Source organism: Mus musculus, chromosome 6 (assembly GCF_000001635.26).
Source record: "Mus musculus strain C57BL/6J chromosome 6, GRCm38.p6 C57BL/6J".
NCBI lineage: Eukaryota > Metazoa > Chordata > Mammalia > Rodentia > Muridae > Mus > Mus musculus.
This window is the reverse complement of record NC_000072.6, coordinates 43,534,233-43,560,156: the sequence shown is the minus strand read 5'-3', so window position 1 is coordinate 43,560,156 and position 25,924 is coordinate 43,534,233. Positions and strand designations below refer to the sequence as shown.

Sequence of the window (25,924 nt, the reverse complement as noted above, 5' to 3'; positions counted from 1 at the left end):
CAATAGACACGCCATAAGGTAAATGTCATGATCCAGGGTAGTGTGCCAATATGCTCTGAGTGTTTGCTCTTTAGTGATGCTCACATGACACACTGTGCTTTGCTATCTCTACTGACATAAGATTTGTATTCTTTTTGTTTGAAGCTCTCTTAAGAGCCTGTGCTGATGGGGGTGCCAACCACTTATATGATCTCACTGAAGGAGAGAGAGAAAGGTAAGCTCCAGCGAGTCAGGGTCTACATGGTCCTCACTTCTGCTGCTCCTTGCTTTTAATTATTCTGTGGTGACTAGTTCTTTTTCTTCATATTCATCATAGGAAACCACCTCTGTGAGAGGGCTGGGCTGTATAACCATGATGCATTACTTCTTTCTATGAATGAGATCTCTTAGAATTAGGATCATGTTTTGTCTTGTTTTTAAATCTGTATTCTATTACTTTAAAGCCTAGCTAAGTCACATTATCATGTATTGAAATTTCTGAGGACTTGAAGATTGGCTAAATAAACCTAAAATGGCTATTTATATTGGGATTAATACACTTTAAGTGAAAAAAAAAAAAAAAAGCAACTGGACTCCTAGAAAAGAAATAGTCTGCTGTAGAAATGTGAGGTTTTATATTAGTGTTGAATAAATCTTAGTGTGACTTACTGTTTCTTAATTACTTCTGAGTTACAGACGTATATTTTTGAGACTTCATCTAAAGAATTGCTCTCTGCAATATCTTGGTTTCCTGACCTTTGGATGGTGAGATATTTTTCAGTGAGAGAACACATTTGATAGAGATAGATTTTCAAACTAGTTTAGATGTGAAGGTGTTTGTGGCCCAACTCTTTTTGGAAACACAAGATTTCATGGTATAGTTTTGTGTGCAGTTTGTGAAAACTCAGTGTTTGTAAATACACTGTTCAGTCATTCTCATTCTCGTATGTGTTAGTAGCTATTTTGAAAGGGCTGGTATTTGAGAAATCGCCTACTTGGCTTCCAAAACAAAAATAAAAATATTATGGCATAACAGGCCCTGTGTGGGCACTAAACATATGTACTTTGAAATCATGTATTTTTCTTTGTAACATCAGAATGTCTAACATCAGCTTTCTAATACTGGAAGTGCTGTTGAGAGCAGCTGGTTGCACGTTGTGGAGAAGTCATGTTTCCTTTGAGATCAGATGCTATTGCTAATGTCTGGAGACTGGCTGCAGTTATCAAAAAGGCAATAATAGTGACAGCCTAGGACAGTTAAATTTCATTTGCTTATTTACTGCACAACTTTGCAAGTTTCTCTACCGAATACCTCACATGGACAATGCCTGAAAAACATGCAAGTTGTTTTAAAAAGTGCCGTGGCACATAGTTCAGAACAGGGAGGCATGCCATGGGGCCCAGATTATAAAGTGGGCACTGTTTGACTCGTGCCTACAGCCTGGTTGCTACCAAGTAGTTGGCACTTAAACACTTTTTCCATAATGGTAGACACAGCTCCGGAACGTGGCAGTTGAACATGACCTCTCTAATGGTAGATACAACTCAAGAACATAATTAAAAGCAGGACTTAGCAAGCATTAACTCAGCACTTTCCACCTACTTCATGATTATGAGAACCGTCTGAAATGATTATGAAAAATTACACATCTTTATACTGGGTATTTTATTTAGTTGAGCCAAGCACTGGTAGCAAAGAAAAAAGGGAACACTTTTATTCATATTTCAAAGCAAAACATTAGTGATTTTGGAAACAAGTAACATTAGTTTTGATATTATTTTAATTAATTTCAAAATAACAATCACATTATAAATAATTTGTTTTTTTTTTTTGGCTTTCTTGTTTTGTTTTTTGAGACAGGTTCTCACTATATAGCCCTGGTTGTCCTGGAACTCACTATGTAGACCAGTCTGACTTCAAACTCACAAGCTCTCTGCCTCCTGAGTACTGGGATCACAGGTGTTATGCCCAGTCAAATTTACAAATAATCTTATTGAACGCATTGAGGAATGTAGATAATGTGTCTTACAATTGTTTGTCTACACATGAAGATGTTTAGTGAAGCAATGCAGTTACTACTCATTGATTTTCAGGTTGGACCGATGCTTGCAGTGATTCTTGCTCTGACTCCTTTGGACATGGTTGGCCTGGGGAAGGGTAGAGTCCCTAGAAGTGACAAGTGAAACTAACTGCTTTGCATGGGAATAAAATCCTTTGAATAAATCTCATTACTTCTACGCCCTAACCAGTAAAACTAATTGGATACAGGTGACTACACATAATTCCTCTTAATTGTATTTTTTAACAAAAAGCCCTCACAATGAAAAACAAAATAAACACCAACAAAATCCTGAGCTTTAAAAGGCCAAATTACAGATTGTGGGCTGAGGCTGGTCTCTCTTTTTTTTTTTTTTTTCTTAAATTTGATTTTATTTTTTTCACATTCCATATTCCATTCCCCGCCCCCCCCACATCCACCCTCCAACTGATCCACATCCCACACCTCCTCCCCACCACACCCCATCTCACGTGGAGCCCCCCCCCCCCCCCCACACACACACACCCCGCCTGACCTCCAGGGGCCTCCAGCCTCTTGAGGGTTAGGTGCATCATCTCTGAATGAACACAGACCTGGAAGTCCTCTACTCTGTGTTTTGGGGGTCTCATATCAGCTGGTGTATGCTGTTTGGTGGTCCAGTGTATGAAAGATCTCGGGGGTCCAGATTAATTAAGACAGCTGGTTCTCCTACAGGGTTGCCCTTCTCCTCAGCTTCTTTCAGCTTTCCCTAATTCAACAATGGGTCAGCTGCTTCTGTCCACTGGTTGGGTGCTAATATCTGACTCTTTCAGCTGCTTGGTGGGTCTTTCAGAGGGCAGTCATGATAGATCCCTTTTTTGTGAGTGCTCCATATCCTCAATAATAGGGTCAGGCCTTGGGACCTCCCCTTGAGCTGGATCCCACTTTGGGCCTTCTTTTCCTCAGGCTTCTCTCCATTTCCATCCCTGTAATTCTTTCAGACAGGAACAATTATGGGTCAGAGATGTGACTGTGGGATGGCAACCCCATCCCTCACTTGATGTCCTGTCTTCCTGCTAGAAGTGAGCTCTATAAATTCCCCCTCCCTACTGTTGGGCATTTTATCTAAGATCCCTCCCTTTGAGTCCTGGGAGTCTCTTATCTTCCAGGTTTCTGGTACATTCTTGGGGAGGGTCCTCCTAACCTCCTATTTCCTGAGGCTGCCTGTTTACATTCTTTGTGCTGGCCCTCAGGGCTTCAGTCCTTTTCCCTCACCTAATACTAGATCAAGTTCCCCTCTTCCCCCTTTTACCTGCTCCAGCCAATTTCCCTCCCAGGTCCCTCCTTCCTCCCCTCCCCACTTGTGATTGTTTTCTTCTCTCTCCCACATGGGCACTTCAGGCTTGTTGAGCTTTTTGAGTTCTGTGGACTGTATCTTGGGTATTCTGTAGGTTTTATTTTTATTTTTATTTTTTGCTATTATCCACTTATTAGTGAGTACATACCATGCATGTCCTTTTGAGTCTGAGTCAGCTCACTTAGGATATTTTCTAGTTCCATCCATTTGCCTGCAACACTCAGGTTGTCCTCGTTCATAATAATTGAGTAGTATTCCATTGTGTAAATGAACCACATTTTCTGAATCCATTCTTCTGTTGTGGGACATTTAGGTTGTTTCCAGCTTCTGGCTATCATAAATAAGGCCACTATGAACATAGTGGAACACTTGCCTCTCTGGTATGCTGGGGCATCTTTTGGGTATAGTCCCAAGAGTGGTATAGCTGGGTCTTCAGGTAGATCTCTTTAAAATTTTCTGAGGAACCTCCAGATTGATTTTCAGAGTGGTTGTACCAGTTTGCAATCCAGCAATGGAGGAGTGTTCCTCTTTCTCTACATCTTCTCCAACCTGTGCTGTCACCTGAGGGTTTGATCTTAGCCATTCTGATTGGTGTAAGGTGGAATCTCAGGGTCGATTTGATTTGCATTTCTCTGATCACTAAGGACTTTGAACATTTTTTTAGGTACTTCTCAGCCATTTGAGATTCCTCAGTTGTGAATTCTCGGTTTAGTTCTATACCCCATTTTTTTTTAATTGGGTTGTTTGGATTTTTGGTGATTAATTTTTTGAGTTCTTTATATATTTTGGATATTAGCCCTTTACCAGATGTGGGGTTAGTGAAGATTTTTTTTCCCAATATGTAGGTTGCTGATTTGTCTTTTCAACTATGTCCTTTGCCTTACAGAAGCTTTCCAGTTTCATGAGGGCCCATTAATCAATTGTTGATCTTAGAGCATGAGCCATTGGAGTTCTGTTTATGAAATTTCCAGGTATGCCAATGAGTTCAAGGCTCTTTCTCACTTTCTCTTCTATTAGATTCAGTGTATCAGGTTTTATGTTGAGGTCCTTTATCCAATTGGACTTGAGCTTTATACAGGGTGACAAATACGGGACTATTTTCATTCTTCTGCATACATATAGCCAGTTAGACCAGCACCATTTATTGAAGATTATTCCTTTTTTCCATTGTATATTTTTGACATCTTTGTCAAAGATCAAGTGACCGTAAGTGTGTGGTTTTATTTCTGAATTTTCAATCCTCTTCCATTGATCAACACGCCTGTCTTTGTACCAATGGCATGCAGTTTTTATCACTGTTGTTCTGTAGTAAAGCTTGAGGGTATGGATAGTGATTCCCCCAGCTGTTCTTTTATTGTTAACGACTATTTTTGCCGTTCTGGGTATTTTGCCTTTCCAGATGAATTTGAGAATTGCTCTTTCCATGTCTTTAAAGAATTGTGTTGGGATTTTGATGGGGATTGCATTGAATCTATAGATTACCTTTGGTAGGATGGCCATTTTTACTATGTTACGTCTGCCCATCCATGAGTTAATTTCATATCTGACCACTTTGCTGAAGTTGTTTATCAGCTGGAGAAGTTGTTTATCAGTTGTTTATCAGCTGGTAGAATTTTTGAAGTCGCTTATGTTTAATATCATATCATCTGCAAATAGTGATACTATTATTTCTTCTTTACCAATTTGTATCCCCTTGTTCTCTTTTTGTTGTCTTATTGTTCTTACAGACACTTTAAGTACTATATTATATAGATATGGGGAGAGCCTTGTGCCTGATTTCAGTGGGATTGCTTCAAGTATGTCTCCATTCAATTTGATATTGGCTATTGGTTTGTAGTAAATTGCTTTTATTATGTTTAGGTATGGGCCTTGAATTCCTGATCTCTCCAATACTTTTAACATGAAGGGGTGTTGTATTTTTTCAAATGCTTTTTCCTGAATCTACGGAGATGATCATGTGATTTTTTTTTTCTTTATGATGGTTTTGATGTGTTCTTGGATTCAGTTTGCAAGAATTTTATTGAGTATTTTTGCATTGATATTCATAAGTGAGATTGGTCTGAAGTTCTCTCTTTTCTTTTTTCTTTTTTTTTTTTTTTTTTTTTTTTTTGGTTGGGTCCTTGTGTGGTTTTGGTATCAGAGTAATTGTGGCTTCATTGAACCAGTTGGGTAGTGTTCCTCTGTTTCACTTTTATGGAATAGTTTGAGGAAAATTGGTATCAGGTCTTCTTTGAAGGTCTGGTAGAATTCTGCACTAAATCTATCTGGCCCTGGGCTGTTTTTGGTTGGGAGGTTTTTAATGACTTCTTTTTTTTCATATTTTTATTCATTATTCAAGCACATATACAATATAGAGCCCTGTAATTATTCAACAAAATGGATTTTTTTAAAAGAGCAATGTACAGTTGAAGACAACATGAAGCCTTTATACATTTCAGGTAGAAGAGAAGACCAAGGTGGAAACAGGTGATATCACAGTTATTTAGGGACTGCAGGGTTATCTAGGCCAGCATAAGTGAGTCATTGCTGGGTCCCTCTCCTTTTGATTGAGAGGCAAGTCCTGATGTGTTACCTCTGCTGCTTGTCACACTGCTTCTGAACATCAGTCTATGATGAAGCTAGCCTTCGTGGAGCACCTAAACAAAATAGGAGTTTGCTCTCCGCCTTGGCTAGCCTGCCGCCTGCCCTGCTCCTCAACAGAGCCATTTGATTAGAAGATTGAGGGTGGCAGGTGAGGTAGTCACAATACTCCTGGAGACTCAGGAGGATGCAGTGATGTAGGACCTCAAGAGACAGCACTCTGGATAGGAACTGGGCTGTGGACCATGCACAGGAGAGATGGTGGACTGCAAGAGAAGGAAGGAAGTGATGTCTGAACACCAAGGGAAGATATTCTGCACAATTGTGGCATGGTCTTGGGTTTGGTGCCTCTGAGGTGCATTGAGTCAGAAGACTCAGAAAAGTGGCTGCTAACATGAGCTGTTTTCAGTTAGAAGAAATGTAATGACTAGTTATTGTGGAACATAGGAAATATATGGTTAAACAACAGAAATACACCTTATTAGGAAGGAGTGTATCTAATGTTCTCTCACTATGTACTTTTAGAATATTAGGCTACTGCTCTAAAACCTTGAAAGATAAATTTTCATTCTCCACCTGGGTGATATTCTAGGTAGCCTTGGTTGGCCTGGATGTTGGCATTGAAGCTGAGCATCTTCCCACCGGTAGCTCCAGTTTTGCACTGGAACTACATCCTTCCTCAGGATTTGATTACATTTTGTTGCCATCAGAGCGGTAAACATGAGACTTTGCCTTCAGCACACTGCTAATCTTTCAGTACAGTGTTGTTGCGCATGGACACACTGTAGTACAGGCCTCTGAGCTGATTTGTCTTGTTTCATTCCCATGTCATTGTTACTACTCTGTCTGGGGCTCCTCATCTCTGATGCTCCCAGCTCTGGAAGCTTCCATTCCCTGAACTGTCAGGGTATTTCAGGTGCTTCCTGCAATATAGTCAGACAGTACTTGTAGTTCTATGTATGACTTACTCCCCCTAGTAAATGCCTTGAGTCCAAGCCACCTTACTTCAGTATCTATCAGCCTTTGCTCGTCTCCTAAAATCAACTTACCTTCAGTTACCAGAATTTGTTTGATTAAAAAGTAAAAAGCAAACAAATATGTCTTCCTATTGCAAAAACAAAGAATGGTAATTAGGATGATAATGGGTAGGAAGAAACAAAAAGATAAAAATGAAAGTTTCTCTTACTTATTTCTTCCTATAAAGCAAGGAGTTTCATTGAATTTGCGGATTGATTTCTCACTTTAAAACAATAGAGATTATCATTCGCTTACCCTCAGTTTCTTGTTCAAGTGTAAGTTTGATACACAAAAGCTCCCTTTCTTTGAAAGTTGCCCAGCTATCTTACATAATGAGTTTTAAAATGAATATTTGAGACTTATTCATTTTAACGTTCATTTAATTTATAATAGTTTTGATTTCAGACAGATCTCAAATTAATAATCTAACAATATGACCCGTCCAGCAGGTCCAGTTATTCGAGGATCTCGAGGGGACCTCCTCCTAATAACCAAATGGGGGGTAGAGAGAGACGAGGGTCTTGTACGAATAACGACACGGAAACCGTTCTGAAGTTGTATCAAGACCCCAATGTATTGAGAAAGGTCCAAGGCTTAAATGCACAAGCAAAAGGGGAAGTACAGATACTTATCAGTGGGAGGGGTAGGGCAATGCAAGCAAAAGGAGAAGTACTTATGGGAAGGGGGGCAATAGAAATTCTTTCTTTTGACAGCTACAAGGGGAAGCAGGAACTTGGTGGTGTCAGGGTGTGGTCAGGAGAGCAGTGATGACCCAGGGCTGGAACATCCCGTAGTTCTCGGAATCCATGTGTCGGTGGCCCGCCTTTGACCCTCTTTTCTTCTCGGGGGGAGAGGCCCAATTCAGAGATCAGGACAATAGCGTTGCCTTAATGGCTCCCAACAACAATACATCTTGGTATCAAAGAAAATTTACCCCTAAACAGAGAACGTGGCCTGTGTGTGCCCATCCTGTTTTGTAATGAGACTAATACTGACTTCATAGAATAGGTTTGCTAGTGCCCCCACCTTTTCTTTTATTGGATATTTTCTTTATTTACATTTCAAATGTTATATAGGTCTCCCTCCAGAAACCCCCTATCCTATGCCCCCTCCTGCCTTCCCGCCCTGGCATTCCCCTAAACTGGGGCATCAAACCCCCTCAGACCCAAGGGCTGTTCCTCACACTGATGTCCAACAAGGCCATCCTCTGCCACATAAGGGGCTGGAACCATGGGTCCTCCATGTGTACTTTTTGGTTGGTGGTTCAGTCCCCTGGAGCTCCGGAGGATCTGGCTGGCCCTCACCTTTCTTATGTTATGAAGCAGTGAGGGTCAATTGTCTTAACAGTTCTCTCAAGAGTTAGCAGTGACCCCCATTTGTTCCTGTACTTCTTTTCCTACCTGACTTTTTAAGAGGAGTTCATTTTTCTTAACTGTTGTGTATTTACTTAAATATTTATATCTTTTTGACTCAGTATTGCCAATCTATTGTGAATAGCTCAGGTGTTTTGAATATAAATGTTTGAAGTCCTTACTAATGATACACTCTTTTTCTCTGGACGTTATCAAGTAACCCCTTTATCTCTCATTTGACTACCATGGGTTATCTCCTCTTTGGCTGATTTGTTTATCTTGTCTATTTTTTTTTTTTCAAAGAATCAACTCTTTAATGGATTCTACTTTGGAGTATAGTTATTGTTATTTTAAATTATTTTTAAGTGAATTTCTGCCTTAATATTTACTAGTAAATGCCTTGAGGTTTGGAAGAATCTTATTCAGTGAAATAGTTATGAAAATATCAATGGCATGCAACACAAGGCTAGTGAAATGAATCCCAACAAGTATATGGAAATCTAGAGGGAATGGATAACTAAACCTATCTGTAGCAGAAAGGATAGCAACAGAGACAGTAAAATAACCAATCTAAAATCGCACTACAGAGCCACATTAAGGAGAGCAATGTGGTGCTGACATGGAAACAAGCCTGTAGACCAGTGTAGTAAGATACAGGACACATCAATAAACTCATGGGAGTTGCCTAACTTCTTGAAAAAATAGTTAAAACATGCTTTTAAACACTCGTTTACTTACTTGCTTATTTAGGATATGTATACAAACTTGTGTGGTCTCAGCTTGAGTGTGCAGTTCAGAGGACAATTTATGCTGAATCAGTTATTTCATTTCACTGTGTGGGTTCTAGGACTTGAAATCACATCTGTAGGCTTGATGCCATATATGCAATTAACAAACAGAGTGTATGTGGCTAGAGAGATTGCTCAGTGGTTATGAACACTTGCTGTTCCTGGAGAGGACTCACGTTCAAAATTTGTTTCCCAACTGTATCTGGTGGCTTACCATTATATCTCTATCTCCAGTTTCAGGGCACCCACTGCTGTATTGTGCCATTTGTGGACACCAGGCATACCTAGACTATACATGATTTAACCTGTTGTTTATATGCTAGAATAGTGTACTGAAAAACTCACGTCCTATATAAAGAGAAAATATTCAGTATAATAATGAGACATGGGACCATTGTAGTTCAATGGTGTGTGCATATGGGTACATATTTGTATGTGTTTATGTGGTTGGCAGTTGAGGGAGATTTTCCTGTTTCTCATGGGCAAAAGCTAAACTCCTTACCTTGAGTTATGGTTATCTTTTCAGATACGTCTAATTTTTTCTTTGATTTCCACACAAAGAGAGTTGTTCTAAACATGCCATGTTCTTCTGCTCTCTTATTTCGCTTGAGCCTTGTCTTATGGCTTACCTTGTGCATACGGCTATGCAGCTTCTGTTCTGAATCAATGCTTGGAAACCCTATGCTGTGCCGGTTATTGAGCAGTATTAATGGCGGGCACCAGCACTTCTTGTGGTAGTGCTGTCTGCGTACCAGTGCTCAGCTAACATTGAGTGTGCACCTGAGCACGCCTCTCCTTCTGGCCTCATCCAACTTATCTCATTCACTATGCTCCTGCCTATAAATCTCAGGGCCCCATCCCCATTTTACCTTGATTTAGAGTTGTAAGGACTAATGCCCTTTACTAGATTATAAATTTCTAGTGATCTATTGCTTCCTAACTTTGCATAATGCTTTTTAATTATTTACTCTCTCATTTTATCTTGTGAAGATGTGCCTTATACCCTTCACTGGGTGGTGAACTGCTCGATTTTGGTAATCACACTTAATCATCTTTGCATGCCTCTAATATCTAGTGCACTAATGAGCATCTGAAAACTTATTGAATTAATGCTCTTTCATTGATATCTCAACAGAGATGGCACTGAGACTGAGCTTTTTTTTTTTTTAGCAAGGGATTTCTCACTTGTAAAATCAGATTTTAAGTATGTTAATGCTGAAGAAATATTTCATAATTGCATATATTATTTTTGTACTATCATAATTATATGCAGTATAATGTTTTGTATCTAAAAATAATATTTATTTTTGCTTAAAATTACTTAGCTTGTGTTTCCTTTATGACAGACTGCTACATTATTTTGTATACTAATTTCTATCAAATATTTCTTATTCTGAGCAAGGTACTTAGATTTGAATTCATTAATAGTTTGAGAACAGCATATAGTATGTACATCAGTGCTAAGTGTGAAATGTGTGTGTGTCTGTGTGTCTGTGTGTCTGTGTGTGTGTGTATGTGTTATTCATGACTGGGATTTAGAGATTTTTCAGGCTAATTTGCAGAACAGTCTTAAGAAACAGCTATGACTTGATGGTGTTCTGTTTAAGGATATTTGAGATGGTGAGGGTTGTTTTCATCTTTTGTTCTGAGTAAATGATGCATACAGAAATCTAAATAGGAAGTCTTAGAGGTTAATTTTATGTAAACATTATTTTAGGTTGCTGAAATGCATAGGAAGGATTGCTGTAATTTACAAGACAGGCATCTCAGAGATGCTGCTGCATTCATACAAAGGTTCTCTGCTGAGTACACTTGCTCAGTGATAGGACTGAGGGGAAGTATGTTTAGTAAGAATAACAGAACACATCTTGCCTTAATTTTCTCACTGTGAAGATTTCAGAGCAGAGGCTATAACTCAGTGGTGAGGTGAGGTGATTCTCTAGAATGCAGAAGACGTAGCCCTGGACAAAGTTCCCTTTTCAAACTTATAGTTTTTTCTGTGCTTGCAAGTCCTCTATCAGCGGATTGGCCACACTTCCCAGAGGATGACTGTTATGACCCTAATTATCCCTATTAAACTCTGTTCCATGTAAACCAGGATGAAAATCCAATTGAAATAACCTGGGCCTGGGAGAGAGCTTAATCAGTATGGAAGGCCTAAGTTCAGGTCTCTAGTACCCACATGACAACCTGAGGTAGAGCCCTAGATTCCACATGGTAGCAAAAGAGAGCTAACTCCTGCAAGTTGTCCTTTACCCTGTGTGTGCACACCATGGCATGTCCCCCAGTATTCCAAACAAACAAACAAATGCCCCCTCCCCCAATCAAATATTTGTGCATTTGCTCATATTCGTGTGTATCAGTAATGTATTTGCTGTTCTTTGCTGGTGTGTAATCTTCTAATGACTGGGGCATTATGTATTTGTGTATCTATTCAACACAATTATCGCATCCTTTCTGACTTATTTTTCTGAACTTGACACAAGCTCGGGTGGCACAGGCATGTATACTAGAAATGCTGAGAGTCACTAAACCAGCAGAGCTGTCTGACATAGTTAGTTCCAGCAAAGCTGAACGCAGTCACTGTCATTCCTATCTCCTACTTTTGTGTTTTGGTCTCTGTGTCTTCCATTCTTGGGGACTTTCTGCATTGTGATTAATTTTATGTCCTTTTCTGAGAAAATTATGTCTGAGTCTTTTTAGAAAAATAGTCAAATTAACTTTTTTCCAGCCCTAGCTGGAAGTCTTCCTTATGCCCTGGAGATCATTAAGCACAGATAAGTACATAGTAGATGAAGCCATTACTCCAGGGCATCTTCTTGGGGAATCTGCTCTTGAGCAAACTCAATCAGTGTATTTGGTGCAGGGTAAGCAGAGACAATTGACAAACTGACTCACCAGGAGGACAGGTTACAGATTCAAGGCCCTTCCTTTACAATAAGCTTAGAGCTCTCTGAAGATAGGGGTCATACATGATACCCTCCTGGAGGAATAAAACTCAGTAAATAAGACAGATTGACTAAAACTTCCCCTACTTTATAGCCTGTAATGAAAAATCAAACACATAATCTGTACTTCTTGGATAACTGTTAGTCTATTTCTGTTGTGTGAAACCTGTGTAGATAAAGAAGCAATCTGGTTGCTGGTCAGTTCAAGCTGCATGATTCCCTAAACCACTGCCTGACTCCCTCCCCTCACTGACTCCTTATCTCTTCTGTGGGCCTTGTCAGCAAACAAGAACCAGGGAAGACCCCCTTCACTAGGGTCACATGAAAAGAGGGAACTTTAGGTGCAAAAATACCTCCATAAAATTGGCCTGTAGGCAAAACTGTTGTGATATTTTCTTGATTTAAGAATGCACCGTTGTGGTCTGTGCTACCCATGGGCAGGTGGTCCTGAGCTGTAGAAGACAGCAGGGTGCACAAGCCATAGAGAGCAAGTCAGTAAGCAGCACTCTTCTGTGGCCTATGCATCATTTCTTGTCTCCAGAGTTCTCGTCCTTCTTGAGGTCCTACCTTGGTTTCCCTCTCTTATACATGGTGATCCAGACATGTTGGCCAAATCACCTCTTTCCTCCCTGAGCTGCTTTCTGTGATGGTGTTCACAACAGCAACAAAAACCAAACTGCAAACCACCCTCTTCCTGCATTTACCTTTTTTGTTTGTTTGTTTGTTTGTTTGTTTGTTTGTTTCAAGACAGGGTTTCTCTGTGTAGCCGTGGCTGTCCTGGAACTCACTCTGTAGACAAGGCTGGCCTCAACCTCAGAAATCCACCTGCCTGTGCCTCCCAAGTGCTGGGATTAAAGGCGTGTGCCACCACTGCCTGGCCTGCATTTACCTTTTAGTTGCATCTGCCACTGCTTCTCAAGGACTGCCTCTGGATGGATGTTCCTTAGTTATACAAATTAGAACTGATGAAAATTCTGGAAGGTGTCAATAATGAGGGTTATAGAACTAATGGAAAAGACTCATAAATGGCCTACATTTTCTGCATCAGTAAAAAAATTACAAATGCTAGGTCAGTCTTATTAGATGCTTTTATCAGACAAGACTATATATATACACACACACACCTACATATACATATGTATGTGTATATGTAGGTGTGTGTGTGTGTGAGGAGTAAATTGGTGTTAAGAATTTGAGCATAAATTTGAAGTCAATAACCTCCACTATATAAAATAGTTAATTCCACCTCCCTGTGACAACTTGCCTTAAAGATGGGATTTGTTTTCACTATTTTCAAGTACTTCAGGCACAGATAGGAAATACAGCTTTCACTGTGCTTTAATGTACATGGGAAGGAGACCTGCACAAGCCTTCCTTTGGGAAGAGGAAGTACTTGGTTCTGCTTAATTTGTACAATGCACCCTGATCAGTGATTAGTCATGTGCTACTGTAAGTTTCTATTTAAAAAGTATTTATACAGTCAAATCACTGAGCTTTGTAAGCAGGCCAATACTATTGGAACTTTGAATCAAAAAGACGGATGGGAGAAATGACTAGCACATTTAAAAGAGTATTTACTCTAGAAATCTTGGTATTAAAGAACCTTACACAACAGACTGGGAGGGTATATTTATCTTGAATTATTGGGTAGATTACCTTAGTAATATACTTGAGTTGGTTGGATATCAAATGGCATAAATCACAGATCTCAGAGTTATCGTGTATGGCTTTGAATCATTTGGGGGTACAAGAAGAAGGCCAGATGTGTATGCAAAGGGCTGAGTTTGTCAGGTCATTTCTGAGCTTGGAATAAATTCTTCGAGTGAGATCACTTTTAGCAGCTGCAGGAAGTCAGTTTACAGCTAAATTTAATCAGAGGCATTGTTCTTTATGGCTATTCTATTTCATAAAGAATGTTCCTGACAGAACCTTTTTCCCTTCCTGCTCTGTGGATGGAATTCTCAGAAATAAATTACCTTCTGTTGATTGTTCAAAAAAATCTGGCATCATTTGTCAAAAGTTTGGAGTAACATATGGCTCTTTTAATTTTATTTCTTGAAAAAATAGTGATTGGGAACAATTACAAATTACCATTTTGGGTTTTTTCTTTAGTTTTAAAGAAATGATTTTGTTCTTTTTAATGATGTATATTTAACTGCAGGTGCATATGTACATATAAGTACAGATAGGTACCCAAGGAGGCCAGAGGCATCAGATCTTCAATAGCTGGAGGTATAGATGGTCATGCGTCACTTAACAATGATCCTAGGAATTGATCCTGCAATCAATTCTGGGTCCTCTGGAAGATCAACAATTAATATTAACTGTTGAGTCTTTTCCAATTTTTTTAAGGGAGTCATAAGATAGTCTCTGTCTGTCCCTTTATACACACTTACACAAATCACTTATGTATGTGGTTGCAAACAGTCATTTATATACTTCTGTTGTGGTTTTCAATTTACTAAAGTTGGAGGTTTATATTAATGGACAGAGATCCAGAAAAATAACCCTAATTCTAGGGTCAGTGTTTGGATTGTTTGGCAACATATCACCATAGGCCATGACATTTGAGTTGATGGCTATGTTGCAACCAAAGCAGCAATGTCTCCTATTGCTAGAAAACAGAAGATTGATGGTGGAATTCATTTTACTCCAGAGTTCATTATAAATTTTGTGGCAAAACATCCAAATTGCACTTACAGTAATGTAAACCTTGAGATAGCCCTGCACTCCAGGGTAGCGATCTCTGAAGCTTTTAGCTGTTCTCCTTATGAACTTGAGTTTTGCCTCTTCCTTTATTCAACAAGCATATAGTATAAACTTTTGTTCATAACTAAGCTTCAGTATGTATCTTACCAGAAACTTTTACTCATAACTCCCTATTTCAACAGATCTAAATTAGGGAAGAAAATTTCTGTAATCATCCTTTACCGTGATCCCTCATGAAGTTGAAATTGATAACCATGCTGCTTTTCTTAAGTGGATAGTTTCCTTGTTTTATTTATCTTTGAATATGATCTTAGCAGTCAGGAGCAGATGATAGAAATAGAAATTAATTATCCAATACCAAAGGATCAGCATTGAGTATATTCATACAAGTAACATTATGCAGACTCAGCTGGTTATATTATTTAGGAGTATATGTTTATGTGTGTGTGTGTGTGTGTGTGTGTGTGTGTGTGTGTGACAATGCAAAAAAAGAAGCTATTAATTTTAAAGAAAGCAAGGATGGGTTATGTAAGAGGGTTTGGAGGAAGGAAAGGGAAGGGGAAATGACACATTATAATTTCAAGAAATAAACTATTTCTAAAATATTCATAACATAGATTGAAGCATTAGGCTTGATGGAAAGAGAGACTAGCTCCAGAGGAAAATCTGGCTTACACTTAAGAGCATTGGTATAAACTTTTCAAAGAAGAGTCCCATGTGTCTTAGAAGTGGCTATATTAAACATTTTGATGTCTCAACTCTCATCCTAAAATGATGCTAAGAATCCTTTTTGTCTTTTTTCGATCTTTTTGATAAGTGCAGTGTCAGGGTGGTTCCAAAGATGCCTTGGATGGCACTATTGTCTGATAAGATGAAGCTATGAGCCCTAAGTTTACACAAGGACAGTAAGGCCCTGCTTTGACTGAATGGGATTTCTTATGAGATTCTTGAGACACTGAGGATTTCTAGCTAAGAAAGGTGAAAGGCCAAGCATGATGAGTTTCTATTTCGATTGTTTGTTTGAAATATCTCTGTAAAAGGAAACTTGTCACCCCCAAAGTATATTTCATAATTGTGTGTACATTCTTTTTTTTTAATTAGGTATTTTCCTCGTTTACATTTCCAATGCTATCCCAAAAGTGCCCCATACTCACCCCCCTAATCCCCTACCCACCCACTCCCCCCTTTTTGGCCCTGGCGTTCCCCTGTACTTGGGCATATAAAGTTTGCAAGTCCAAAGGGCCTCTCTTTGCAGTGATGGCTGACTAGGCCATCTTTTGATACATATGCAGCTAGAGACAAGAGCTCTGGGGTATTGGTTAGTTCATATTGTTGTTCCACATATAGGGTTGCAGTTCCCTTTAGCTCCTTGGGTACTTTCTCTAGCTCCTCCATCGGGGCCGTGTGACCCATCCAATAGCTGACTGTGAGCATCCACTTCTGTGTTTGCTAGGCCCCGGCATAGTCTCACAAGAGACTGCTATATCTGGGTCCTTACAGCAAAATCTTGCTAGTGTATGCAATGGTGTCAGCATTTGGAAGCTGATTATGGGATGGATCCCTGGATATGGCAATCACTAGCTTGTCCATTCTTTCGTCACAGCTCCAAATTTTGTCTCTGTAACTCCTTCCATGGGTGTTTTGTTCTCATTTTTAGGAAGGGGCAAAGTGTCCACACTTTGGTCTTCGTTCTTCTTGAGTTTCATGCATTTAGCAAATTGTATCTTATATCTTGGGTATCCTAAGTTTCTGGGCTAATATCCACTTATCAGTGAGTACATATTGTGTGAATTCCTTTGTGATTGGGTTACCTCACTCAGGATGATGCCCTCCAGGTCCATCCATTTGGCTAGGAATTTCATAAATTCATTCTTTTTAATAGCTGAGTAGTACTCCATTGTGTAAATGTACCACATTTTCTGTATCCATTCCTCTGTTGAGGGGCATCTGGGTTCTTTCCAGCTTCTGGCTATTATAAATAAGGCTGCTATGAACATAGTGGAGCATGTGTCCTTCTTACCAGTTGGGGCATCTTCTGGATATATGCCCAGGAGAGGTATTGCAGGATCCTCTGGTAGTACTATGTCCAATTTTCTGAGGAACCGCCAGACTGATTTCCAGAGTGGTTGTACAAGCTTGCAATCCCACCAACAATGGAGGAGTGTTCCTCTTTCTCCACATCCTCGCCAGCATCTGTTGTCACCTGAATTTTTGTTCTTAGCCATTCTGACTGGTGTGAGGTAGAATCTCAGGGTTGTTTTGAGTTGCATTTCCCTGATGATTAAGGATGTTGAACATTTTTTCAGGTGCTTCTCTGCCATTCGGTATTCCTCAGGTGAGAATTCTTTGTTCAGCTCTGAGCCCCATTTTTTAATGGGGTTATTCAATTTTCTGGAGCCCACCTTCTTGTGTTCGTTATATATAATGGATATTAGTCCCCTATCCGATTTGGGATAGGTAAAGATCCTTTCCCAATCTGTTGGTGGTCTTTTTGTCTTATTGACGGTGTCTTTTGCCTTGCAGGAGCTTTGCAATTTTATGAGGTCCCATTTATCGATTCTCTATCTTACAGCACAAGCCATTGCTGTTCTATTCAGGAATTTTTTCCCTGTACCCATATCTTCGAGGCTTTTCCCTACTTTCTCCTCTATAAGTTTCAGTGTCTCTGGTTTTATGTGGAGTTCCTTAATCCACTTAGATTTGACCTTAGTACAAGGAGATAGGAATGGATCAATTCTCATTCTTCTACATGATAACAGCCAGTTGTGCCAGCACCATTTGTTGAAAATGCTGTCTTTTTTCCACTGGATGGTTTTAGCTCCCTTGTCAAAGATCAAGTGACCATAGGTGTGTGGGTTCATCTCTGGGTCTTCAATTCTGTTCCACTGGTCTACTTGTCTGTCACTATACCAGTACCATGCAGTTTTTATCACAATTGCTCTGTAGTACAGCTTTAGGTCAGGCATGGTGATTCCACCTGAGGTTCTTTTATCCTTGAGAAGAGTTTTTGCTATCCTAGGTTTTTTGTTATTCCAGATGAATTTGCAAATTGCTCTTTCTAATTCGTTGAAGAATTGAGTTGGAATTTTGATGGGGATTGAATTGAATCTGTAGATTGCTTTTGGCAAGATAGCCATTTTTACTATATTGATTCTGCCAATCCATGAGCATGGGAGATCTTTCCATCTTCTGAGATCTTCTTTAATTTATTTCTTCAGAGACTTGAAGTTCTTATCATACAGATCTTTCACTTCCTTAGTTAGAGTCACGTGTGTACATTCTTAACTGTCAGCTGGCAAGGAACTGCATGAGAAGTTGTTTTTGTATTCCAGTGTCCTCATAAATTTCCCTTCATGGGAAGATTGGAGAATCAGTGTAGAAAACATGTCGGCTTTAGAGTAAGCTGGTTGGCAGAACCATAGCCATGCTCACATTGTAAGAACTGCAGTGTAGGCCTTGCACTTAGAGGAACGGGCACTGGGAACCCCTCTTGAATTTCTATTCATCTCTGTTTTCTTGGACAAGATCATGTGGTCAGCAGAGCTGAGGTTCTGAGGGCACATCTACCAGTGTTCCTCTTCCTAGGAATGCAGGGTGGTTTTTGTTGTTGTTGTTTGTTGTTGGTTTGTTTTTCTGGAGAGGTTTGTAGCTTCCTTTTATACCTAAGGGAGGTAAGTTTCCAAGCACATCAAAAAGGAAAGCCAAAACATAGGAAACAATTGGACAATATTCAGAGAGTGAGATACTTTGCAGCAATCAGTTCTAAATGAAACCTGTTCATCAAATCCCTCCCCCTAGGGTTCAGGAAACTATAGAGCAAGGGAGGTGGAAAGAGTTCAAGATCCAAAGGGGATGGATGAAACCAAATTAACAGTATCTTCCAGATACAATAGGACTAATGCATATATGAACTCACAGAGACTGTGGGACCAATCACTGGGAAGTCACAGGTTCAAGCCAGCTGGAGTACCAGTGCTGAAAGTGGGTTGGGGGCAGGGAGGGGAATATGAACTTCCATCCCTAATCAAAAAACTATCTCCAGTTGATAATTGTGTGCACAGGAAAACTTAATTTTCTCCAATGGAATCTCAGTGGTTATATAAATCTTGACAGAAAAATCATAGTTCTCATCTTAAAGAGAATAAGAATTTATGCTGGAGCCATTTTGATTGACCATAGCCCAGGAATACAGATTTAGGTTACCCAAATTCCATGTTCCAAGTGTGGAAGCAGTTTCACAAAGCTTATAAAGTTTCATGGAACACAGGATGTTATGAAGTAGGGCAAGTTTAAAGTTCACTGGAAGGAACATCAGAGAGGCAGCTTTACTGAGATGGAGGAAGCTTTTCTATAGATTCAAGATGCTATCTGATGGCATTCTTAACTTTTGGATTGTAGAGGCTAGTTGCATGCTAAGTTAATAGATTATAAGAGGTTTTTATATATTGTCACATTAGTTCTGACACAGAGGAGGGCAAAGAATGTCTGTTCCAGAGAGCCAGAACTTAGCCAAGATAAGGTAATTAGCCTATGGACCTGTAACAGTTCTTTTCTCTACTGTACTGAAGTGCTCATTAGCCAATAAATCTTTGCATACACAGATTCCTTTTAGGGATTTTCATTCACATGAACCACACTGCAGGGTAGGCTTCATGCCCAGCAGTAGGTAGCCAAGCCAAAATGAATTCAGTGATGGTGTGTATGTGTGTGTGTATGTGTGTATCTTCTTCAGTGTGTATGTGTGTGTGTGTATGTGTGTGTGTCTTCTCCAATATCTCAAGTCCCCACAAATGTCCGTCCACATCTCTCTGGCTCTCAGTGCTAAACCCTAAGAGAGTTTATAGGCTTTATTATTCTTATTTCTCCCTCCACACTCAGTGCTCTAACTTAATGGTGTCTTACTGTGATATAGGTGCTCTGGTTAGGATTTTTGTTTAACTCATTATCTGTTTTTCTGTATTTTATATCTTATATTACAATAACTTTACATTTTTATTTTAATTACAATATATGCTTATTAAATACCATATAGTATTTCAAACAAATGCTTTAGTTGATTCTCTTGTACCTTCTTCCTCCACTCCTCAGTGTCCTCTGTTCTTCTCTCTTTACCTCTCCCAGAATCCCTTTTCCTCTTTCGTGTTACATCTATCCTTAGCCCCACAGTCTACCCTCTTTCAGTCTCCTTTCAGTACATTTAGGCATTATCCATACTCATTCATATATATCTATAGATCTATAGATCTACATACACACACAAGTGCACATTAGAGGAAAGATTCTATATATGAGAGAACATGCAGTTCTTTCTGTCTTTAGGCCATCTTGCTTAATAGTATACTTTCCTGTAAATGGATTTTAATAAACTATTAATTGTTAATATGACTTTGCCAGCTGCCTAATAACCAAGGAAAAGTCCTAGGGGTTGTTTAGTCAGTTTGTGCATAGTTACTGAGGGATTACCCTTAATCTAGATATCTATTCTCTAGACTGTTAATTCCCAGGTGTGCTCCCCAAATACTTGCTGTTTGAATCTCCCCTGAGCTAGGTCCGCTCGAGCAGTCTGTCCTGGAGAGGCATTTCACTCTTTATATGCTCCTGGTTCATCAAGTCTAATAGAGACCTGCTGTTCTCTTGCCTTCTTCATAAATATGAATTGGTTGCTGTTTCTCATCTACAGACAAAAAGAGTATATACAGTTTTCTCAATCTCTGGCCACCATGACTTGCCTACCATGATGGACTATACCATTGAACTTTGAGTTAAATTAAACTATTCCTTCCTTAAGTCTCTATTTTCAGGTATTTCATTAGAGCAATAAGTAACTAGTACATATAGAAAATGGTGAGTTCCATATGGCATCTTTATACCTAGGTCTCATACATCCTTTCCATTCGTCCTCTTCCTCCACTGCTTCCTTTCCTTCAATTGATCTCCTGCCTTCTTCCCTCAAGCTGTCTTCTTTCTTCGTTGTAATCATATATTCCACCTCTCTTTCTTTCTCTCTCTCTCTCTCTCTCTCTCCTCCCTCTCTCCCTCTCTCTCTCTTCTCACCTCTCTTAAGACTACTTACATACCTCTCATAATCCTTATGCTAGTTTTGGGACCTACAAAGGTGTATACATAGTAGGTTCTGCAAACGAGAGAAAACATGGCATTTGTTTTACTGCATCTGGCTTATTACACTATAATATCCAGTTTCATCTACTTTCATGAAAGTCATCATTTCATTATCTTTATGTCTGCTCAGAATTCTGTTGTATAATTTCAGCATATTTTCCTTATCTTTTCATCTGCTGATTGGCATCTAAGCCAGTTCTGTTAACAGGCTATTTTAAGTGTAACATGGATGTGTAGGTCTATCTCTGTGAGACTTTGTCTTGAGTTCCTTGGGTCTATACCTGAGAGTTTCGAGCTGGGTCATATAGTAGTTCTATTTTCATTTCTACAAGGAACTTCCACATTGGTGTCCATTGTACTGTGCAAGTAACAAATTAAGTAGGTAGATCTTTAGAAATACAAATGGACAGTGTATATCTAAAAAGTTGTTCAGTATTCTTAGCTATGAAAGAAATGCAAATTCAAATTTGTTTCAAGTTCCTTCTCACACTAGTAGAATGACTGTGATCATGAAAGCCAATGACAACAACTGTTACAAAGAGGTAGAAAGAGAAACCCTCTTCAGTGCTGGAGGACATTCTTTTGTTCCAGTGACAGTGAAAAGGAATGTAGTGGTCTCCTGCCATGCATATAGGGATTAAAAACAATTCTGCTGCCTTCTTGGAATATGAGCCTTCCACAGTCTAAAAGGATATTTGGGCAGGACAAATAGGCCCTAATGGATGGGCAGAGAAAGGCACAAAGTTGATGGGATGGAGTGTCCACTGGGAAGAGTTAGGGCAGTAGGGGTATATGATGAAAACACAGTACACAATTCTGATATAATTATTTAAAAGTGTGTTAGATGTGTAATGCTGCCCTAATTTTATAAAAGTGTATTTTAATCAGAAGAGCAGCTGTATTGTCATTTTGCAAGTTTCTTTCACTAAAATTCCTTGTAGTTTTAATCACCTGGTATATAACCTCCTGTGGTGCTTTGTTAAAAAAACAAAACAAAACAAAACAATTTACAAAATCTTTTGATTTAAATTCTTTTCTCTCAATGAAATAATACTAAGAGAGACTTACATGGTATGAATTACTCAGCCTAGATCTTGTAGGAATTAAGGGAATAAAAAATACTTTCCATTCCTCTTTAGTAATTATTTGTTTTTGTGCATGTACGTGTTTTGCTTGCAAGTATGTTTGTGTAGTATGAATGTACCTGGTGTCCTCTGAGGTCAGAAGAGGGTATCAGATCTCCTGGAGTTACAGACCATTGTGAGTTGTCATCTGGGTGCCAGGAACAGAACCCAGGTCCTCTGCAAGAGAAGCAAGTGATGAACTATCTCTTCAGCCCTATTTTTTCTATTTTTATACATAAAAATATTTATAAATATAAGCCACAGCTTTGCCTTAATAATATAGTGGCAAATATTTAAAAAATAAATAAATAAAATGAGAATTCCATAGATTTAAATTTTTTCATTAAAAAACAATCAACCATATAAACAAATGAATAGTAAAAAAAAAGTTTTCTGACTTCTGGCACAGCAACTAAAAAGGCAGCTGAGCTTGGCAGCTCTAGTGCAGTTTTCCGTGTGTGATCATTACTCTTTTACTTCATGTGCAATCCACTTATTTATCACTGTGGCCTCTAGTGTGTATTCAATTTCTTCCTGCTTGGCTGTACATTAGTTGGTTATTAGTGACTGGAGAGCAGTTCTCTCTGTTAGGAACAAGAAAAACAACTACAGTTTCTGTCATCTTAGCATTTTATCAGTCAGTGAAGAGACCATTCTCACATAATACAGTGTTCTGATGACTCCTGTTAGCAGTAATCAGGCTTTCAGAGAGATTTCTTCCTGTGACATTAGCACTCTAAAGCATTGTTTGCTGGGATTTGGGAGTGGCTGTCCATTATGCTAATGTCATGATGCTTTTCTTAAAAGAGAGTTCAGTTAGTACACCTAGTAACAATGATTACCAAGCCAAGTTACTGCATCAAAGACTTAACTAGACTGTTCTTGTTTCTCTGGTAACCAATGAAACCGTGTTTATTAATTTCAATACTCATACTTATTAAGAAAAAGAATACAAAGGTAAGTTGGTTTATAGAAATAATATCTGTGTTCCATAGGACTCAGCTTTGCTAAGCTCTATCTATGGCTTGTTCTTTCTGTTATACTTGGAGTGGAGCCCAGGGCTTCACTCTTGCTCTGTAAGTGCTCAGACCCTGAGCAGAATGCCCAGCCTTTTCCTTGTTTCTGTTTTGAGACAGGTCTCATCACTTTCCACGGCTGGGCTGTCTTTAACATGGTCTCTTCCTGCCTCAGCCTTCAGAGAAGCTGGAGTCCATGTGTGACAACCTTGCTTGTCTGTGTGCTTACTTTCTTTTTTAAGACTTGTCCTTATCCATCCCATTACCTCTGGAAATCACATTTGCATAAACAACCTCTGTAACCTTTTAGACTTTTCTATGTTTTCCCTAGCTCTAGTGGTTCCTCCAACAATTGGAAATAGATCTACCAGAAGACCCAGCTATATTGCTCCTGGGCATATACTCAAAAGATGTCCCAATATACCACAAGGACACTTGCTCCACTATGTTCATAGCAGCCTTATTTTTAATAGTCATGAGCTGAAAACAACCCAGATGTCCCTCAGCCAAAGAATGGTTACCGAAAGTGTGGTTCATTTGCACAATGGAATACTGTTAAGCTATTAAAAATGAGGGCATCATGAATTTTTCAGCAAATCGATGGAACTAGAAAATATCATCTTGAGTGAGGTAACCCAGACCCCAAAGGAAATGGATGATTTGTATGCACTGATAACTATTCTTGGGAATTCACTTTTTTAGTCAAAAATACAGATTATCCATGATACAACCCTTATACCATAACAAGTTTAACCAACAGGAAGGCCCAAGTGAGGGTGCTTCAATCCCACTTAGAAGGGGAGACAAAATAATCATGGGAGGCAGAGGGAGGGATCTGGGTAGGAGGGGGGAGGGGAGAGGGGAGGGTTAAAGGGGACAGGATCAGGTATAGGGGTGGGGAGAAACAGGAGAAAAGCCTAGAGGGCCAGGATAGTGAATGGAAATATGTAGCTGTAGGGGTGGGGGCAAGGCAATCCTCTAGAAAGTCTCAGAGACCTGGGATGTGAGAGGCTCCCAGGACTCAACTGGGATGACCTTAGCCAGAATGCCCAATAGGAGGAAGGTGGAACTGAAGAGATCACCTGCAGTAGATAGACAGGGCTCCTAGTGGAGGGATGGGGTTACCAGCCCATCTTCAAAATTTTTGACCCAGAATGGCTCCTGTCTAATAGAAATATAGAGACAAAAATGGAGTAGAAATTGAAGGAAAGGCCTGGTTAGTATTTTCAACTTGACACAGCCTAGAGTCGCCTGGAAAGAGAGATCCTCACATGAAGAGTTATATTTGCTAGATTGACTCATAGCCATATCTTTGTGAAATTATTTTGTTTATGATTGGTGTGATAGGGTCCAACCTACTGTGGGTAGCATTATCCTAGGTAGGGCCCTCAGCTAGATAGCAACGCAAGTGGAGCATGAGCCAGTGAGCAAGTCAGTAAGCATCCTCCTTCTAGGTTCCCACTGTGCTTTCTTGACTGAGAATTGCTTGGTCAGCAGAAATGCTGTGTGGACTCAAAGCAGTCCTGCCTTCAGATTCCTTCCTGAGTCCTCTGTGATGGGTTCTAACCTTACTATGAAATAAACACCTTGCTCTCCAAGATGCGTTTGAATAACATTAAATCACAGCAACAGAAGGAATCTAGGACAATAGGCAAGATTCCAGAGCTACTATCTATTGCTGATTAACTAAGTCTACAGCTCTACACCTTGCCTCTGAGCTGGCTGAAAGTATGACCTTCTGATCATGCTTATGTCTCTTTAGTGTTGACTGTCGTCTACCCCGAGGCTGATCTTAGGGACTTACTAGTCATCTCATTGGCAAAATTGTATTGTCCAGAGATTCTCAGCATTTTAGAGTTCCTCAAAGGTTGAAACCAAAAACCAAAATTTGGACTGCTTATTATATCACACTACTATAGTTTCATAAATGTTTTTGTCACACAGATGGGTTTTATATATTTACAGCTGAGATGATTGTACAGTTCAGTACCAACTCCTCTTTCTCATCCTCCAACCTCCAGAAGGCTTGCCAACTTGTTCTTATGGCCTAGAGAGGGCTAAAGTCCAGGGCTAAAGGGAAGCCTATGCCTACATGTGAGGCTTGCGGTACTTCACACATCCCATGGCATTGCTGCCGGTACATTTTGTTTTCAGAAGCACAATGTAAATATTAATTTGAGTGGTTCATAAATAAGCTGACATAGCATTCTTTGGTGGTGGTGGTGGTAGTCGCGCGCGCGCACACATGTGTGTGTGTGTGTGTGTGTGTGTGTGTGTGAAGTCACATTATAATCAGGTGTGTAGGGGAGGGAGGAATAGTGGATAACTTTGCCAATAATTTATATCAGATTTAAAAATGGGAACGTATTAGGAAGGGTGGTACCTATGGGTTGATTTTTTTAAAGGCCTTAGAGGAAATATTAATAATTCGCTGTGGGTCAGAAGGGAAGACACCAAAGGATTTGGAGCAGTAGAATGGCCTTAGGTGTCTTAGGATTGTACCATGGAACATAATAATAGAGCCAAGGGGTTAACATTTTGAAAAGGAGCCTATAGAAGTGGTGGGACAGTTATGAAAAGAAAGAAAAAGTCGAGAATGACCATAAAGATTTTGAATTGATGGCATTGAGGAGGCTGAAAAAGGAGCACTTGGATTAGGGGAGAACTCTGCTACAGATGGTATAACAGGGAGCAGGTGCTGGCTACTTGCTTATGAGCTCAGGAGAGGTGTAAGATTCAACTTTACATGCAGGGCATATAAGACAAGGGAACTTGGTTGAATAACTATTAAGTGCAGAAAACAGGGTAAGCAGCCAGTGACCAACTTCAGATGCTAGTCACATGCCCGAAGTCTGAGAGAATTAGAAGACAGCAAGGAGACAATGGGAGTAATCAAAGGACCCAGAATAAAGGAAG

General features: G+C 39.6%; 1 protein-coding gene across 4 annotated transcripts in view; it reads left to right on the top strand.

Moving 5' to 3' along the window:
* Positions 1–25,924, top strand: part of Tpk1 (thiamine pyrophosphokinase) — a 328,217-nt gene that overhangs the window by 107,636 nt on the left and 194,657 nt on the right. For all 4 annotated transcript variants that reach the window (XM_006506219.4, XM_006506218.4, NM_001311111.1 and 1 more), the window contains one exon: positions 145–214. In XM_006506219.4, coding sequence (XP_006506282.1) covers positions 145–214 — 70 coding nt within the window. The remainder of the gene's footprint in view (positions 1–144; positions 215–25,924) is intronic.